Source organism: Castor canadensis, chromosome 5 (genome assembly GCF_047511655.1).
Source record: "Castor canadensis chromosome 5, mCasCan1.hap1v2, whole genome shotgun sequence".
NCBI classification, from domain to species: Eukaryota; Metazoa; Chordata; class Mammalia; order Rodentia; family Castoridae; genus Castor; species Castor canadensis.
In genome coordinates this window covers 60,011,631-60,033,085 of record NC_133390.1, presented here as the reverse complement: position 1 = coordinate 60,033,085, position 21,455 = coordinate 60,011,631, and the positions used below count along the sequence as shown (strand labels likewise).

The window sequence follows — 21,455 nt, the reverse complement described above, 5'->3', positions numbered from 1 at the left end:
TATGGGGGAGGAGGAAACAGGAGACTAGACTCCAGGTGTAGCCCAGGCACTACGTGAGACACCCTATCTCAAAAATAACCAAAAGCAAAAGGTACTGGAGTGTGTGGCTCAAGTGGAAGAGCACTTGCCAGCAAGCATGAAGCCATAGTTCAATCCCTGATACCACTAAAAAACGTAAAATAAATAAATAAATAAATAAATAAATAAACAATTATCTTTTAGAACTACATACTGATTTACCTACAAATGAAATAATGACGAGGATTATGTGGGCAAGAATTTAAATAAAACATGATTGACAATGGATTAAAAATAATTGAAGCCAGTACATGAAAGTTCATTGTTCTTACTTTTGTACAATTTTCCATAACAAAAAACTTTTTCAAAAAGATGAAAAAGTTTGGCAAGATGTCAAGGCATCTCAATCTAGTTATCCCTGGGTGTTAAGATGAAACTGTCCCCTTACTAGGTTTTTCTGACAGATTTCTCATAACTGGGATGGTAATTCGGTATCTCTACATAGAAATAAATGCATATAAGGCAATGAGGCTTTGATTTACTCTCAGGTTTTAAGAATTATTTCTATTTTAGCAATACTATTGTAAAGTTCATTTAACAGCCCACTTCATCCATACAGCCTTGTCAGAATGAACAGTGCAAAATGGAGAATGAAATAAAACATTCCCAAATTGAAATGTTTTATTGTTCCAAAATGAAATGCACATTAATAACTAGTACCAAGGTTCAAGAAAAGAAATGACCCATAAGGATATATTTGTAAAACTGTGTTTGGTTTCAAGTCTTGATGGAAACCAATCACTACTCCGGTCAAAAGTAGATATGTAGTGGACTGGACTATAATAGAAAAAAAAATATATATATATATAAACAGAAGACATTGAAGCTTATTGGTATATCAATTGTTTACCGGAACAAAACAATCCAGTCAAACTGTATACATTTTTTAAATAGTTACATTTTGAAAAATAATTTAGTTTGGTAAATATATATATATATATAATGTACATATGATATATATATACATATTAGCTAAAAATATCAGAAATATGAAAAAGGCAGGTGATTATAAACAATTCAAAATAGTGACAGGTCTATTCAAAACAGTTCAGAGGAAGTAAGTAAACACTACAAAATGGAAAAATTATCTTAAAAATGTGTTAATTTCAAACTGAAAGTCAACAGACTACATTATTGATGAATCCATGCAGTACTGTTTCCAGGGTCCCTGAAGACACCAAAATCTGGGAATACTTAAGTCCTTTGCAATTTCCTATCTGCATATAACCTACATATGCTCCTGTATATTTAAAATCATCTGTATATTACATATAATCCGAATAAAATGTAAATGCTCTGTAAATAGTTGCATGAAGGAAAAAATACTGCACAAGTTTAGTACAGGTGCAATCTTCTCAAATATTTTAATATTATTCATGATGTATACATGAAACAGGAATTAAATGGTTAAGTAAAATCAAATTTTAAAATAGCTAACGTCAACCTTTTTGCTCTTTCAAACTTTAACTCTATTCTTAATCTGATTATTGGTCTTATTTGGGATGAGAAAGCAGACTCTAATTTCCACAATTAACTGCATTTTGATTATTAAAATAAAAACAAACACACACACACTAGCAAATAAAATGAGGACAAAGGAGGAATACAGAATCATAGTCTCACTATAAAAATACACCTCTGAAGAATTTAAAACTTTATAAAGTGATTCATTGCCTGGTTATTGGAACTAACATCTAATATTTAAGTTGGTTTAAAAAAATTACCACTGTTAAAAACCAACCCCAACATGCCAAAAGTCTGAGAAAGAACATTCTTATAGACAGTGCATTTCTAACAAACAAATAATCAGAAAAATAATTCAATTTGTACCCTATTCCGCTACCAGAATTAAAAATTCAACATGGTTATCATTTCTTCTTTTCTTATATTTTACACTGATTACTTCCCATATTTACAACCTCTTACTTGTTCGTATACTTTATTTTAGTGCAAATCAAAACAAACTAAAATCAGATATTTCTGCATATGAAATAGCTACATTTCTCTCAAGTTTTGCACTTACACATTGTACTTCCTACAATCCCTTAGTGCAAAACATGCAGCCATGGTTATCTTATAAACTTTCTTGTATATGGCTATCAGAAGTAATATTTACTACTGAAAAACCTTAATGGCTTCTCTAACATTACATTTATCAAAAAACCTATTAGGCACACAGTGATATACTAAATCTTTGAACTACAGAGTCAAATATTTTTAAAGTTAACTTCTAGCCTATTGAGGTTTCAATGCATTTCCATAAAAATGACAGGAAAAAATAGGAGTTGCATTCATCTTCTCTGTATTATTGCAATACTATAGCCAATAGGAAGGAACCCGAAAAGTGAACAAAGAAATGCAAAACAGTTCAAAGTATATGGAAGAAATGAATGTAAATACAGCCCCTAAGTAGTAAAAATATGCTGTCATCTTTTCAAAGATAGTGGGATTTTCATATATACCTAACAATCAGCTGTGCACATCACTGGTATTCAAAAAATTAATTTAACAAAGTTTATTTAATATGACTATTCATGTTTACAAACAAATCTCTATACACAGTATACAGACATAAAGCTCTAATAAACAAGTGCAATGCTTCCAAAAATCTTAAGTTCTAAGTTAAGATGCCTAAACATGGAAACCTTTCAGTATGCCAAATGATGTAGATTAAAGATATAGAATAAATTAAATTCTCACTGATAGGTTTCCAGGTTGCCCTCTCCCACAAAAACAAACAAAACACCAAAAACTAACCATACAATGGCCACAATGTAAAGGAAGTTCATAATCACTAAGTAGATATTTATATTTTTGAAATACAGTTCTTGAAATACATTGCTCATTTCTTTTAGAGTATACTGAAGATTAATATAGAATCATAAACGTAATTATTCTGCTTAGATTTATACAGCACTTCAAAACCCTCTTTCTAAAGATAAAATTTTGATGAAAACCCCACATATTTCAATCTTTCATGGAAAGAAATTTGAGACTTATCTTTCTTGTTGCTGATATCATTGCGAATATTTAAATTAAAAATAAAGTTATTTAAATCACAGTGTATTTTCCAAGAAAGTTTTCTCCCAATGATTTGGACTAAAGAGTTTTAATATTTGTATATAAGTAGATAACTATATTAAAACCCAGATATTTTTAACAAAGATATCAGTGGATTTTACATAACTGTATTCCTTAATCTGACATTGTAGTCTTGCACTACATGTTAGGTAACAGTTTCTAATTTTCACAAAATATTGCTAAAGAAAACTAGTTTATACTCATTTAGAATAAAGCTTTTACTACTTTTAGTATTCTATGAACATGTTGAAATTTTGACTTCTATATAACTTTTTTTTGGATTGGATGAGGATTGGGAGTGGTTGAGAAGCTTAAAAAAAAGTACCTAATTTGTCTTTTTATTAAAAAATAATTTATTTACTGTGATTTCTTCTAATAACTCATACTTCATTGCCCTGGCAAAACACTTATTCTACAGTCTGTTTGTCTAATGAATCATAATAGAAAAACATTCTTTGGGCCTCAAAACAGTTGTCATTATTATAATTTTATGGAACCCTAATGCAGAAGCAATTTACCTTACAAAGAAGACTCACATTTGAAAATTTAGATAGCATTTCTTTCTCAAAAGTTACATGATTCTGGAAAGAATATACTTAATGAATTATGTAAAAGAAAACAAAAAATCTCGTGGTATGTTTCCAGTTTTAATTGGAAAAACAAAAATCTTGAAACACATACATACATTTAGGAGAAAATGGAGGAAAAAGGGGATGGATTGCCAATTCATCAGCAAGTATTACCAACTGGTTCTATAATTCAGATTTTTCTAGTTAAATCCCAAGTTTCCAAGTTTATTTTTTTCCTGTACATTTACCCGTTTGAACAATATCAACATTAAATAACTAAAATGAGATGGTTTAGAAAATTCTTTGTGGATTTCTGGCCAAAACACCTCATTTCTCAAACTGGTAAGTCAGTATACTAAAATGCCCTCTCTGCACTGTATTTTTCTGAGTACCTTTACTTTCATTACTACTCATATACTTAGGAAATAAAGCATTAAATATAAGGATAATGCTTAATGTACCAAAATCAATGTTCACAAAACAATTTAAGAACTATCTTCCAGAGATGAAAAATTGTAATAATTACCATGTTTAGAAGGCATGTATTTTATTACTCTTGAATATATTTTGGACAAAAATACTGACCAGCTAATTATGCTCTTTCACACATCATATTCACTGAGTTAACTACCACAGTTTTAGTGCAACAAAATATCTTTGAAAAGCCACTCTACAGTAATTATGGCAAGGCTCATTAAAATGCAGAGGTAAGATTTCATTTGTATAGAAACTTAAAAAATGATGTTTGAAAAGGAAAAATGTTTCATCAGGCTGAATATTTTTAGTGTACTAAAAATATATATATATATAAACATTTCTTGAATTAGTTTTATAGTCAATTTTGATGCAGTATAATTTAGTGGTGATAAATTGTGAGAGGTATATGTTTTACACACACTATACTTGAGATTATAGTCTTAGGTAAACATTTAATACTCAATACCAAGGTAGTTTCCTTTTTTTAATTTTTGTACCAAAAAAATCATACATTTAACATTGACATTTCTTCTTACCTGTGTGCCTCAGACCAATAAAGTACTCTGCATTAAATTTTAAATCTTGAGACAGTAGTACAGCATTGAAAAAAATTGTAAAGCAGCTCAGATACATTGAACCCAGATTTTACATTTTCATTTGTCAGATCAGAATATAAAAAGTAAGCTCAAAAATCAACTTGAAAAAGGTTATTCTTCCTCAAGAAAAAGTATGAACAATCTGAAAATGATCAACTAGTATGAATGAAACATTGTACATAGTTAAGTCACATTCAGTGGATGCTAAACATACCACTCCCTCCTGGAAATTACTGAACCATCTACATGTGAAACTAAGTCATCTTCATTTTCGTCATAATGTTCATCAGTGACGAACTTCATTCCCATTTTTAGATCTTCGTAATAATCCATTGGTCTTTCAAACCTATTGAGATTTTCTACATTGTTCCACTGAGTTTTTTCAGGCTCTTCTAAATAGTCTTTACGTATTAGATTGTTCACTGGATTTTTATTTTCTTTTTTTACACTGTCTGGGTAAGAATCAAGCTCATCTTGTTGAAGAACATCTATTTGTGATTCTTTCTGCATATCTGATGGTGGAATGTAGTTTTTGGCAAAGTAGTCTCCGCGAAACGTCCGTCTTCGCCTATAGCAGAATATTCCAGCCAAAACACTTACAAGTACTATGAAAAGAGCCCCACCCACTACACTAGCAATGACTGTGCCAATTGTGTCATCCTTAATTGTTGCCAAAGTTGACAATGGGAAGGGCAATTTTTTAGGTTCTGTTGCCAGATCCTCGATGTCAGCAGTTGAAGGATGCCACTGAATTGTAGGCTGAAGGGTGGTAGTAGTAGGAGGATCTAATGGAAACAGTAAAGATAGACAAGACACAGAAAGGCAAAGAATGTCAATGCAGGCTAATTCAGCAGCAAGTTGAAAAGACAGCACAGTTAATGAGTATATATTCACAGTAACAATAGTTTTTCATTCTTAATTTGATTAAGATTACAAAATATGTATTTTTAAAAATAACAAAACTGACACTTAAGTCAGCTACCAATGAAGTGAAAGGTATGAAACCTATAATGCAAACCCTAAATCACTTTATTCCAAGTTTGAGTGTATTGTACTCTAGAGAATAGGTTATTTTTTTAGTGTAGATTATAACTTAACTATTCTATGCACCGCCGGCTTAAGAATTATCATACAAAATATTAAAATTAAATCAAATAATTCCAATGTACATTTTCTTAGCCAGTAGCAAAAGGAAATAAAATGACAGAATGAAAACATTAAAGTAAGTTTTCTTAAATGCATCTTTATCTAATACATAAGATCTTAACTTATCTTTAAAAGAATGAAAAACTATAGAGTCTTGTTAAGTGGGCACAGTATATAAGCTGGTTTAATTCTCTCAAAAATATTTTCCTCATATTAAAAATATTGTAAAAATTTTTATGAAGGAAATATAGAAAAGGCCATTATTTGGTGATTTTTAAAAATAAAAAGCATATGTTTAAACTGTGTTAGTCAAACAGGCTATTATCAACTAAGACTAATAGTCAAAGTATAAATGTTAAACAGTCATAAAAATCATCACATCTAATACCCCAAGGGTAACATATGGAAACATTTAGAAAATTAAGGAATTTCAACTATATCTGCAAAACTGAATGTCATTACTTTACAGTGGAGTCTCAAAAACAGTAGCTAATATTTCAGAGAGAACATTCTAATAATACTTAAGTATTAGATGCAAATGAACTTGTATATTGACATTAGATTACAGAGTAGCTATTAATATTAAAAAGCAACTAAACATACATAGTAAAAATTAAAGATTGGTTAATTATCAATTAAGTAGTATTTGTAGATCTGTTATGCAAAATTCTAGAGTTTGAAGAAAAGATGAGTTTGAAAATCTTGAATTTTTCAGAGATAAAAATAAATGACCTAAATGGTAATCTCCTATAATTAATTTTTACATGAGTGGTACTGACAGAGCTTTAAAAAAATGATTGTTAGAAAAAAACACTAAATCTACATGGGGTAAGTTATTCTAATATTACAAGCTAAAGAAAAATACTTACTGAAACAGGTTTCATCACGGAATGCCATATGTATAGAATGTGGTAAAAATTTAGCAAGTACAATATAAAAGGTAACAAATACAGTATGACTAATTTCCTATGAGTTTAATATAACTGGTAATCCGGTCAAGTACTTTGAACTATATTAGTTATACTATATGTCTGTGAATCAGGAAGTTTTATTATATGAGAATATATGCACTAGCTGAACAAAGTGATAAAGCTAGGTCAATGCGATGAAAACAATTGTGAAATTGAAGAATTATTTCTAGTAAAGCCTCATATATTCAACTTCACAGAATTAAGATATTGAAGAAACAGACTAAAATTTCAATCATTTGTGAGAAAATTCTTGTAGTTTTTGAGGGGGAAGGCATAAGAGGACAATTAAGTTTAAGTACTGAATGTCATATCTGTAATGATTCCCAAAGAAAAATACATTATAATAAACTGGCAACAGCACATTTAAATAAAACTACTAATCACCTAAATAAATTATTTATCTATAATTTACACATTTTATACACATAAGATATCTTAGGTTTCTAGTAGCTCTTGCTATGCTAGTTTTCTTGGAACAATGCGTACACCTGAGCTCTTACCAAGTAAAAGAGAGATAACTGGAAATTTTTACCATGTAGCAAAAAAAGTGGACATTTTCAATTTCTATATGCAAAGTTATTTATATGAATACAAATGAATAGCTACTGTTTATTTCATTCAGGTTTAACAAAATATGACTTTCAGAAAATCTAACAAAAGTAGTTAAAATTTTTATGTTATTTAGTTTTATTAATAATCCTAGAAAAATTTCAACACATTCTCCTTCTCCTCCTTAACCAGTGTTAAAAACAGCACAGCATTCCTATTAATGTCATCCCATAGGGATTACTGTTAATACTTCATTATTTTGTATTTTAAGCACACTTTTTGCATACAGCAATGTATATAAGACATTTAATGTATAATGGGAGTCACAATTCATGTAAGGAAGCAAGACTATTTTATAATCAATAGTACCTTATTTATGGGATTTAAAATCCTTCCCAACATCATTTTTTGTATTTTCAGACAATTTTTATTCTTTGCTAAATGTATACCAGATGAGAATATAAGAGAATCACCTCTAATAGACTAGGAGATCTCATCCAAATGAAGACCTTAAGTTTTTTTTTTCTCACTAATTACTTCTGCTAACTAAGAAAACAAATAGTTCATCCAGAAATAGACTTGCAGACAGCCTGTCAGGCATACTTTAGCCTAATAATTACTGGGTCAAAAAATGAAGTGGATTGGCTTACATTTCTTTTGGACTTTGATTTAAAAAAATCATACATTTTAAAGTCAAAAATTGCTCACTGTGGATTCCTAAGTTTAATGCTATGTCTGGATCCTAAATCAATGATTTGATACATAACTTTTGCATAAGAATTAGAATTTGGAGCATGAGGGTACTTATCTGATATGTAAAAATTTGCTTTTCTATTTCCAAAGAAGTGACAGACAGCAAAGAAAACGTATCTACCAAAAACAAACCAGAGAAACATAATGTCCAGCAGCTGGTCAGTACTGGATGAAGAACCACTGTACTCTATAAAAGTGACACTATTCTAGAGTATAATCTAATAACAAGTTGAGTACTATAATCATGAACCAGTAGCCTCTTGTCATAACTATGTTTCCCAATGTGGAAAATGTGTAACAAAATTTAAAGCAATTTCACTCAAACTGAATTGCTAACTCTAATCTATTCTAAGTAAAATTTTTGGTTAACTGAACCTAGCTAAGTATATTGTATACTGTATTGTAGACTCTGGGTAGAAACGTAAAGTATAATTCTTGATTACTTGAAGAAAATCATCTCATATAATGCTATCTTCTTCTGAAATACAAAGAGGATATTAAACTGTGATTTTTTGTATTTATTCAAAATGTGACTTCCCATTTTGTAGCACTTTATAGCTGCTTTTTAAAATATATATATATACACATATATATACATATATACACATATATATACATATATATGTGTATATATGTATATATATGTGTATATATATATATATATATATATATATACATATACACACACACATTTGTCAGTTCCCTAGTCAAAGAAAATAGTTAATTCTTTCCTGATTTTTCTCAAACAATTTATTCATTCACATACAATAAAAGTGTACTGAACAACTGTTATATGTAAGTCTTACATCATTGCAGATGGCAGGAATATAGTAGTGATTAAAGCAGACAAAATTCCTGCCCCCTTAGGAATTAAGATCTAGTGGGGGTCAAACTAGACAAGCATATAAATAAAATATTATGTCACATGACAGTAAGGACTAACGTGAAAAATAAGATGGGAGAAGTAGGACAGAAAGCAGTTAGAAAATGTGAAAAGAAAAGGTTATCTATTTAAGGAGTCATAAAGAAAGAAAAGCCTCACAGGAAAAGGTGGTATTTTTCAAAAAAAAAAAAAAAAAAAAACTACAGAAAATGAGGGGGAAAAAAAAAACCACTTATGATACGTGTGGAAGAGCACTCCAGGCAGTGAAAACAGCAAATGCAAAGACTCTTGAGGTAGAAATGTGACTGTTATGTTCAAAGAAAAAGGAGATCAGTGTGGCTGAACAGCTGGGCAAGAGACATAAGGGATATATAAGTCACTGTGTTTGCTGCAAGTAAATAGAAGTCTATGGGCATTTTAAGGAGAAGAGGGATATGATCTGACACTCCCTTTAAAACGATGCTGGCTGCTTGTTTGAAAACAGACTGAAGAGTGACAGATTTAAAGTGGGTATTAAAATGGCTGGTGAAATTCGAGTTGCTGATGGTTTAGACCAGAGCAGTAGTGTAGAAGAAGTGGTGACTCAGTAAGATACTATATACCATAATGAGAAAGCTGATATTGGTTTGTTGATAGATTGAGCTAGGTATGAGAGGAAAAAGTGAAACCAAGAATACTATACAGGAACAAATGTAAGGATGGAATTATATAGAGAGGAGAAAGACCGGTAGAGAAACAGGTTTGGTGTTTCAAAGGGCAGGAGAAAGATCAGTTTTAAACATGTATGCTGTGTGCCTATTCAACTTCATATACATATTGTTACATATTGTTAATGATCATTAATATGCAGTTAAAAACACAAGTCGGGAGTACTAGAAAGTGAACCTGGAATGCCAATAGATATAAATTTAAAAACTAATACCGATGGAATCAGTATATATGAATGCCAAATCAAACCTTGTTATCTAAAGATTATAAAATTATAACATACTGAGCTTGAGATTTATAAGTTATATCCCACAACAAACTGTACAACAGGAACAATACAAAATAAAGTCTTGAAAAAGTGATTAAATTTTAAATCTGCATTTCTGTTGGCACATCCTCTAAGAAGAAAGAGGGATTTATATAATAATAATTGATCTTCCTCAAACTATTGCAAAGGAAAAGGGATGCATACAGTTCTAAGCTTCTTGCTAGTCATTAAAAAATGTAAGTATTAAGTGCAAGGCAGATGCTAATTGCTGAGTACACAGTAGTGAATAAAGTAACCACAAGCTGCTTAATTTTGAAGATGAATAATAAATGCACATAGAACTATAAATTGTTGTAAATACTATGAGAAAATATGGGGAAAGGGGAAAATATGGGGAAAGGGTCCAAGATTGAATGGTTACACAGGACTGAGAATATACTACTTAAGGAAACAAAGTTTTTTGAAACTCTCTAATTTATTCTTAAAGAGATTAAAATCTTAACTATCCATTCCATAATCACCATAGGAACCTGAATTTCTCAAGGTTCTTTCTTTTCCATCTAATTTTCTATTTGTTAGACATGAAGATATCTATATTCTGCCAGTTAGTAAAGAGATACTAAAGTATTTGTATTTTTTCCTAAATAAATATTCCACTGGTAATTTATAGCCATTTGCAGGAACAAATATATTTTTAACTCTTACATTTCATGAATGCCCAACTTTATAGAAACAAATTAACACAACAGTCACAGTGAAATACTATGTGAAAAAAACCAAAACAAAACCATGTTCTTAGTGGCTTTAGAACTGACAGTAAGAAATCCATAAACTTTACTTAATTAAAACATTTTCAGTAGCATTCTTATTTCACCTACCAGTAACTCAAACTGGTCTATTCCATCCTGAAAGGCAAGTGGTGTTATTTAACAAACCAGGTTATCAAAATTAGTATCCCATTTTATTTATCAGACAATTGTATGTAGTATAACCACCAAAGATTGCTCTTTGGTTAAAGAAAAAATAATTTAGACAGGCATACTATCAATAAAAAATATGTAGACTTTCTGACACCGCTTTAAGAATCAGCACCTTACATATGTATTTCAAATAGGATTACTTTAGCATATCTCTTTTAAATTATTCAGAAATTTTCACTCTGATAATCTGTATCATTACAATGTGCCTAGGATCATTATTAGAAGAAAATTTTAGGTAACTCAGTTTGGAAATAGACAGCAACTTACCTGAAATGTAGATGACCTTTTGATCACTTCTTTGACCAAGGGAATTGGTCACTTTACAGACATAAACACCAGAATAATTGAAAGTCAGTGGATAGACAAAATGAAGAGTATTATCTGAAGCCAGTAAACCATCAGGCCATTGTCCATCCAACCTAGGTTTTAAAAAACATAAAATTATTTTAAATATTTTCAGATAGTATTTATTGACAACTATTAAGACAAGACATTACACTTCTGAGATGTTACTAAAATAACCACCTCATTTAGATCCAATTAACTATGAAATGAAAGTATATAAGCAATAAATTTTCACTTTAATAAAGATGAACTACTAAAGTCCATTAAATATATGCATTATTTCTAAATATTAATGTAAGTGTGGATAGATCAACATAACAAAACGGGAGGAAAGTTGAGAAAATATGATTTTAAAAAATTATATTAGGAAAACTGAAAAAAATCACTTGATGACATCCCATAGTATCAAAGGCATTCAAACTTTCAGTGCATTATAAATATACAAATGATACAATTTTATAATGAAAAGTCATCTCATTTAAATATAATAAAATGTCTTGACACCTTGTATAATATATATATAAAATATATATATAAAATAAAATATATAATATATATATAAAAAATATATATATATATAAAATAAAATATTATTTTATATATATATTATTTTGGTTTTCTAAAAACCAAAAAGGATCTACTTATAGTGTCTGTGACAGTAAAAACCAAGGCAAGATTTGGTATCCCAAAAATAACTTTCTAAACAGTATCAATACTAATTTGGCTAAAACTAGTGCTATAAATCATAAAAATCCTACTGTAAAAACTCTAAAGCCATTCACTACAATGGAACTAAGTTAATAGCTTTTCAAATGCAAGAACACACACACACACAAAAATCCAACACACAAAAAAATCAATATGTTTAGTTTGAAACTTTTTAAACTACATAGGTTTTTTTTTTTAAAGACATAAGTATAAAAAGAAAATTAAGGAGGTTCAACTATTATGGTTCAGACTAAGCAAATTTTCAAAACATCCATTCACTTATACATTCATTCATTCAGTTTCTAGGAGCTTACTATTTGCCATACTCTGTTCTGCTGGTTTTGCTGAGGTGCAGAAGTAAGATTTTGTCCCTGCTTTCAATGATGAAAAAAGTCATAGTGGGAGATCCATAATTCATTGGCAAAGGAACAAGAAAAAAGAATAATAAAAAGGGAGAAGGAAGCAAATCAGCATTTGAGAACAGATGAAATGATTTGTTTTGACAGTGGGCTGAAAAACAATGAGTAAAATCTTTTGGAGTTGTGAATACAGTTTTAATTTTTGAATTTTTGGGCTAGGGATACATAGCCTTTAATTTAGCACTGAGTTGTAAAGACAGTATTTTTACATAGTCTGAAAAAAACAGAAACTCCAAACTTCTTAAGAAGGCTTTTGCAAAAAAAATTTTGGAATCATCTGCTTTCAGAAGGTGAATTCTATCTAGGAAGGTAAGAATAGAGATGACTATATATCCTTAACAACTCCCTATGCTCACTGGACCCAGAACTCCAATCCTTTTAATTCTCTGAGAAACTTAAAAATACTAATTTATAATCTTTTAAAGTAACAAGGAACACATACTATGCATCTTCTATGTTCTTATACTGACTTACATGACTTACATTCATTGTCTGATCCCTCAGAAAAATCTCTATACACGACTAATAAGGAAACTTGAGGCTAATGGTGTGGCTCAAATGGTAACACTGACTGCCTATAAAGTGTGAGGCCCTGAGTTCAAACCCCAGTGCTGCCAAAAACAACAACAACAAAAAACAAAAAGAAAACTAATTATTAGAGGCATTAAATGACTCAAAAAACTATCTAGAAGAACAGACACTAGGGTGAGGACTGAGAATTACATAGATTATTAGAAACAGTCTACGAAATGGACGTCTTAATTAGTCACTGTTCATACTTCCTACTTTTAAGAAAATATAAATGGAAAAAGGGTCTTCTCTACTTTTAAAGTTATCGTTAAGACTAGATTGACTAAATATACTGTTTCCTTAATTCCACAAAAACAATCACACCAAAAATAAAAGTTACCCACTGCAGAGGAGCTAATACAGTAACCTTAAAACAACAGAGGTCATATGGGAAGTGACCAGTAAGTAGTGAAGAGGTCAGGTACAGATGCATCAATTCGAGTTGCAACACACTTGTGCATGGAAGCAATGCTAGGAATCTCTCTGTATAGCTATTCTTATCTCAACTAGCAAAAATGCTTTGTCTTTCTTATTATTGCTCATATCTATTCTTCAACAAAATTGGAGAAAAGGGCAGAACAGGTTCTGTCTAAAAGTGAGGGGGGCAGAGGGAAAAAAGGCCCAAACAATGTATGCACATATGATTAAATGAATTTAAAAAAAGAAAACTTAAAGTTATATAAAACCCATGAGTAGAACAGTAGACAATTCAACAAACAGATGTTTCACTAGACTTTTAGAAGACCTTAAAGAGATGGAGAAAACAATTATGTCTTAGGTAAGTGTTTCTTGGCTAAGTGTTTTGCCCTTAGGGACATTCTGAGTTGTCACGGCTGGAGAAGTGGTTGATACTACGGGCTCAATTGAGGATACAGAACTGGAATGCTGCTAAACATTCCACAATTCACAGGATTACCTACAAACAAAACAAAACAAAATCCAGTCCAAAATGTCAGTATTGTCTAGGTTGAAAAGTTCTACTTTGGGAGAAAAAGTTGTTTGGAAGAGATACATGGTTGAGAAAGCAGCCGAACATAGGAAAGCTTGGAGTCTGATAAGAGGCAGAGGGCTGGAAATAAGGATATTAATTGAAAGTTACAAATCAATATATTCCTTCCAACTCTACAGATACCAGGCATTTATTTCTCAGGCAAAAGAAGAAGCTAAATTCAACAAACAACTGAATTAGCTATAAAGAAAAAGACTTCCACTCTTCCCTTGGTGAAATCTGTAGTTTCTCTAAGAAAACAACTACTTCTCTATGTGATCATTCCATGTGGAACATACTATTGAGTAATTCTCACTTTAGAGACATTTTCCACTAAGCATTTTATGTTAATACCTCACTGTGAAATGTCTGGAAAGTCAAGAATAAGAAATATCTACAAAATGAAAGACCAAACCAAAAGAATCAAAAGAACTTGGAAGAAAAAGAAATAATATGTTGGAAGCAGCAAAAAAAAAAAAAAAAATCTCTGGGGTATTGTGGTAGTTAATTTGTTTGTCACTATGACCAAATACCTGAGAGAATCAATTTTATTGGAGGAAGGATTTATTTGGGCTCAGAGTGACAGAACTTTCAATCCATCATTGCAGAGCTTAAGATCACAGCAGCTCATAATAAGGCAGCCAGAAAGAAGAGAGAAAGAATGCCTTCACTAGCTGGCTTTCTCCTTTTATCACCCTTTTAGTCCATGTTAGCCCCCAGGCCTATTGGATGGTGCTTCCTTCATTCAAGGCTGGTCCTCCCCTCTTAAGATGATCCTCTCTGAAAATGCCCACAGACATACTCGAAGGTGTGCTTTACTAATCTACTGGGTATATCTCAATTCAAGGTGATGATCAAGATTAACCATCACAGGTGGAAATAACTAGTATATCTGGGAAGAAACAAGGTACTACATCTATAAAATATAAAAAGGAGGCTATGAAAATGAACAGGGAATGAGAAAGTACTCTTAAAAACTGTAAATATGCAAAAAAAATGAAGTCAAATGGAAATTGGCTTAGTGAAGCAAATATTCTAGGAAACAGTAAACCTGTTTGAAAACTATGAAAAGGTACATATTATACAGTAAATGAGGTCCATTTAAAATAAACAGAAAAAAGGAAGAGAACTGTCAAAAAAAGAAAAAAAAAAGAAAATTATCCAGCACTGACAGACACAAGTCTCAAAATTGAAACAAGCCCCGAACACTGAGAATATTAATGAAAACCTTAGTGTAACAGTTTGAAGGTTAGCAGTAAAGAGAATAAAAGGGGGGAAAAGAGAATTAAGGAGATGTGGATGGGAAATTACACAAGTAAAAGAAAGCAATTATTAAGCACAAGGAAAACAAATAGCTTCACACAAAAGAAAACAGCATTCTGGTGTACTGCCTAGCTCTTGGACGTATCACAGGGAAACACACACTAATTACAAAGTTTAACTAAAAGTAAATTTCAGTCAGACAATAAAGAGTGAAAATGTATATTAGTGTATTGGTGGGTGAAGGTGTGGACATAAAATTAACCCTTTTTAAAAAAATGAGCAGTGTTAAAAACTGGTGAACCAAGAAGTAGCAGTATAAGACCTATGATGTTCACTACAAGAAAAAAACTGCCAAAATCACTGACATAGCCACCTTTAAAAAAACAGAACTGAGGGGACAGGAAGGTGAGGAGGGGTGGGGCAAAAGAATACATTGAAACTTTTCATTTAGTTAAATTTTCAGCTAATACTCTAATCATGTATTATACCAATAAAAACAATCTTACATATGCATTTAAGAATACTCTACTTTTAAATAATTTCTCTAAGATTATATTACCTGCTCCACACAGATTTGAAGGGTGGTGGATTTGCATCAGCATTACACTTGAGATTAACACCTTTTCTCCCAACAAACCAATTTCCATCATATCCTGTTACTGAAACTTCAGGGGCATCTACAAAATAAATATATGACAGGATAAATCATCTCTTGTTAATGGTAAATACAATATAAAATGATAAAACATGAACACAAGAGACTTTAGAAGAACATACATAATTTTTCTTTACTCTAAACATATATAATCAATGTGGAAGACAGTATTCAATAAGTATTAGTTGACTAAAGCAATGGATGAATGGATGGACCATGAGTCCCAAACACTTGTAAGCACTAATAGTTCTAGCTATTAAGAATGCCAGACATAACAATATTCAAAGCCTATAATCACCAAAAGCAAAATGTAAATGCTCTTATGAAAGATGTAGAAACAGACAAAGTGAATATATTATAGTCCTTAATTAAATGAGACATAACATTGAAGTACCATATTGTATCAAGTAGCCACATAAAACTGTCTTTAAACATGCTTAATCTAGCCAGGCATGATGGTACATGCCCATAATCTCAACATTTGGGAGGCTGAGGCAGGAAGGTTAAGAATTCAGGGATAGCCTGGGCTACACATGGACATCCTTTATTTATTTACTTTTGCAGTTACTGGGTTTGAACTCAGGGTCTATACCTTGAACCACTCCACCAGCCCTTTTTTGTGAAGGATTTTTTTTGAGATAGGGTCTCTCAAATATCTGCCTGGGCTGGCTTTGAACCACAATCCTCCTCAGTAGCAAGGATTACAGGCATGAGCCCGGCTGGGCTGGACTCTTTAAAAAAAATTTTTTAATTTAAAAAGATATTTAAAAGGAAATATCCTACAAGAGATATCAATAACAATTAGCTAATACTCTATGGGGCATGCAGAGATGTGACACCGACTTTCTGAGACATCAAGTGTAGTAAATTATCTAGGACTTTACAGTACTAACACATCTACTTAATGCAACCAAGTCTTCTTAACATATGTGCAGCATCACTAGTTAAAATGATATCATTTTATCTCCCAGTAAGTGTGGGGCACTCTTTTAGGTGTTTAGTATACATATAGACATTGTAGCCATAAAATTTACATCGTAATAGTAACGGGGAGAATGACACGTAAAAACTAAAACCTACTATGAGGGTCAAGGAGGAAAAGAACACAATGCTGAGAGGAGATTAGAAGAAACACCTAATTCAGGTTGAGGCTGGGGATAAGGGGGATGAGAGGCCTGAGCATATCCTCAAGGAAGCTTTCCTCATGCTGGTGCAAAGATCATCATCTTTCTGTGAGGTACATAGGAAACTAGATCAACAGCACAGTGTAAGACCAGGGGCTAGAAGAGATTAGGTTACACTTTTAAGTCTATCAATGAACTACTGAAAAGCATTTTACTAAAGAGTTAGAAAAAAATTAAACTTTGACTAAGGTACAATTGCCTAAGTAATTTTTGTTTAAAAATGCCTACTTTTTTTTAAGTATGAAGAATTAACAAAATGCTTTTGTAACTTAAAATGAGTACTAAATTCTTTTGTTGAAAAAACAGTCCAGTATCTGTGAGTTCCATCTTTTTTCCCCTCTCCACTGGAAACAATTAATCTCTTTTTTAAAGGGATTAAGTATTTCCAAAGAGTGTGCCCAAATTTTGTGGTATGAATTTGGGATATAAAATTTTAACTTTCTGAACTTTGTTCATGTTTTATAGCTCTCCAATTTAACAAGGGAAAAAGTCATGAATACCCTAAGAACATTTTGGGATCAAGTTAATAAGAAAAAAACATAATTACACACAGGGAAGGAAATATACATATATAAGGAAGATATTAATAGTACTTTAAATTGGTATCTGAATTTTATAAGTAAAAGCAAAAAATTAAGTCTGTGAAAGCAAGATAGGAAAAGGAAAAAACTGGGTTCTCCAAACAAGAATGGGCATCAGCACTCAAGAACATCATGGCAGTTAACATTTACGTAGCTGCACATGGTGGCTCACACCTGTAATCCCAACTACTCAGGAGGAAGAGATCAGGGGTGGTGTGGCTTGAGACTGGCCCGAGGAAAGAAAAATAGACTACAACTCAAGAAATAAGCTAAGTGTAGTGGTGTACACCTGTACTCCATCCATGAGGGAGGTATAGGTATGAGGATTGTGGTCCAAGGCCAGTTCCAGACAAAAATGTAAGACACAATCTGAAAAATAAAAAAGCAAAACAGGGCTAGAGGCATGAATCAAGTGGTAGAGCATGTGACTAACAAGCATGAGGTCTTGAGTTCAAATGCCAGTACTGCCAAAAAGAAAAAAAATGTAACCATGCTTTTTAAGTTTAATCCTCAAAGTATTGAAAAAGACCCTTGAGATTAGTTTTAGAAACCATTACAAGTTAATGAGCACGTATAACTTGAAATTTCATGCACAGATATAAAAAAAACTAACAACGAAAATAAAACAACTCCTTCAAATACTTCATAGAATTATAATCTGTGCATGGATGGAAATGACAGCAGAAACTAAATACTTTCACTACTTGTATCCAAATCTGGCTAATTGTGTTTTTTTTTTTGGATGGTGGTACTGGGGTTTGAATTTGAGGCATGCCCCCAGTCCATAAAGCTACTCTTCAGGTAGGTCCTGCATTTTTTGTCTTGGCCAGCCTAGACCTTGAGCCTCCTACTTATGCCTCCTGCCTACCTGGGATGACAAGTGTGCCATCGTGCCCAACTTTTATGTTTGAGATGGAATCTCACTAACTTTTTGACTGGGCTGGCCTCAAACTGTGATCCTCCCAATCTCCAATTCCCAAGTAGTTGGGATTATAGGTGTGTCTCACCATGTTCAGTCTAATCTGCCCAATCTTAATTACCCCTGCTATAAAGTATAAGCAATCATCACCCTACTTCTTACTCAAAAGTTAAAATGCTGCAGAAATTGCAATGTATCAAAAACTGAGAAACTTTACTGAACAGAAAAACACAGATACACATGAAAATACAAGCACACATCTCAACAAAAACATTTAAGTTCAAAGTAGGCCAGCTTTTAACCTTTTCTATAATTATCTTTACCCCAATTTTATTTAAAATTTTTACCTATATAAGAATCTTACAACACTACAAATAAGATCAGATTAAAAATGGTATTGGAAAAATATTTCCAAATTAGTTAAAATATAACTAGGGAAGTAAAAGAAAACATCATGAGAAAGATTCATGAAAAATGAATTAACAGAGCAATTAAATACAATGGAGATAAGTATTGTAAGTTGTATTGTTAAAGAAGTACACATTTTTGTGATACTACGTTTTGAACCCAGGGCCTTGCACTTGCTAGGCAAGTTAAGTGCTCTACCACTTGAGCCACACCTCCTGCTTTGTTTTAAGTGATTTTTCAGCTAAGGTCTTATTTGTCCTGGCCAACCTCAGACCACAATCCTTCTACCTATGCCTCTTGCATAGCTGGGATTACAGCTATGAGGCTGGCTTATTACACCTGGCTTTTGAGATGGGGTCCCAATAACTTTTTGGGCAGGCTGACCTTGTACCACAACCTTCTTGCTCTTCCCCTACCAAGTAGCTGGGATTACAGGCATGAGCCACCAAGCCTGGCTCTACGTATTATACATTTTGAAACACAAACTTCCACAACTCCCTCAAGTCCAGTTGCTTAATGTCTTAAACAGACAATATTAAACATTTTTTAAGTTCAAGAGCTACTTTAAAGTCACCTGTAGATTTTTATTGACAAAAATGTTCTGGTTAGATAAAATTGCCATGGAAATACAAGCAAAGAAAAACCGTCTACAAAAAAAGTTGTAGATTATCTGAGTATTCAATGTCAAAACTAAAAATGGTTTGATACAGAAATATATAGGAAGAAAAAAACTGAAGCAAAACGGACAACTTAAGCTGAGAAGCAAACGCTAGCATTTACTTACACTGTATATCTAATACGAAAGAGTATCGGATGTCCTTTTCCAAGGCTGGATGTTTTACAACACAAGTAATTCGCCGTCCTCTAGCAAACCTGGTTGGAAACAGCTTGTACTGGCTGACGATTGTGGATGTTTCATTTGGGAAAGAAGTTGTAGTGGATTCCATTTCCCCAAGGTCACCTTCCCAGTCAATATGTGCAACTGGTTTTCCAGTGGCTGCGATACAAATGGCTGCTACTGTTTCATTGCCTCCATCAATTAAAGAATCTGGCCCTTTTATCAGGCTCACAGTGGGTTCAACTGTTTAAATAAAAAAAAATTACATTTACATTTCAAGTAATATTTATATTCATCCAAACCACATATAGACGATATTTCATAGGCTTAGGGACAACTGCTTATAGAATCTATTCACTCATTTTACCTGATGCCAACATCAACTGCATTCTTGGAACAACAACAGAAGATCATAAGCTAGGACAAACAAGAGGCCAAGATTTTATATTACCACTACAAAGATGGTGCTCCCTGAAAGATAAAGGTATGTATTACTTCATGGGGACAGATGAGCTGTCTCCAAAATGGTGTGTGTAAAAAATATTGGCAACCTTGGCCATAATTTCCTTCATTAGATTAAAGATGTTACTCTTGAAAGAAAAACCATATTTATTCTGCAGCAAAAATAACTAATATTTAAGTGCTTCTAGGAATAAATCACTAGTAGTGTCATCTGTTCTTGATTTGTGATTACTATTTTTGTTTCATATTTTTCACACTAATATTTTCCTTACATGCTTCCTCTTTTATAAGCTGTATTATTATACAATAACATGGGGAAAGTATGTGAAAACACATGTAACAACTTGATAACAAGTATCTAGTAACTGCCACACATCGTAAAAAAGAACATTAATATCTGAAAAGTCCGTCAAGCTACTCCTTGATCTTACCCTGTCTGCCTCAATGTGAAACCATTATACAAACTTAGGAGACAGATTTCTATGTATTACAGTTCTACAATCAATTAAGTGCAGACCCAAACCCGACAGTCTTATTGTCCCTGCTCTTGAACTTTACTAGAATTGGATCACGTGTGTTTTTCTATTACTTTTCTTTGACTCAACTTTGTGTTCTGGAGATTCATGCATATTTGGAGCATTTAGCTTTAGTTTATAATTTTTGGAACTCATTTTAAAGCTTTACTTTTGCATCATTTAGATCCACATGGAATTGTAAATATTATCAGTTTCAGTTGCTGCACAGTTTATTTACTGGAGGATACTAGGGTGTTTACTTTTTGGTCTAAAGAGCTTTACAAGAAACATTCGCATTCATTTTATCTTGGTATTTCGTGTGCAAGCTTCTCCAGTTTGTTCTAGGTATTATTAGAATTGCTATATTATGTAATCTATTTTAATTTTACAAGAAGATGACAAAATCTTTCTAAAATATCCATTTACTCACAATCTTAAGAGCACTTGTTCCATATCTGCTATTGTTAGACTTTTCAGTATTTGACAATATTATTGGTAATGTATTGGCCTCAGTATGTGACGATCTCATAGATAATGTAAT

At 32.0% G+C, this 21,455-nt stretch overlaps 1 protein-coding gene across 2 annotated transcripts in view; it reads right to left on the bottom strand.

Annotated features, from left to right (window-relative positions):
* Nectin3 (nectin cell adhesion molecule 3) overlaps window positions 1–21,455 on the bottom strand; it is a 121,480-nt gene that overhangs the window by 62,601 nt on the left and 37,424 nt on the right. The window contains exons 3-6 of one of the 2 annotated variants that reach the window (XM_020185944.2): window positions 19,884–20,180; window positions 15,912–16,029; window positions 11,327–11,478; window positions 2,579–5,586 (exon numbers count right to left, since the gene is read on the bottom strand). In XM_020185944.2, coding sequence (XP_020041533.1) covers window positions 5,006–5,586; window positions 11,327–11,478; window positions 15,912–16,029; window positions 19,884–20,180 — 1,148 coding nt within the window. In that variant the 3' untranslated portion in view covers window positions 2,579–5,005. Of the gene's footprint in view, window positions 1–2,578; window positions 5,587–11,326; window positions 11,479–15,911; window positions 16,030–19,883; window positions 20,181–21,455 lie in introns of those variants that run through there. The other variant, XM_074073069.1, reaches the window with a different exon arrangement.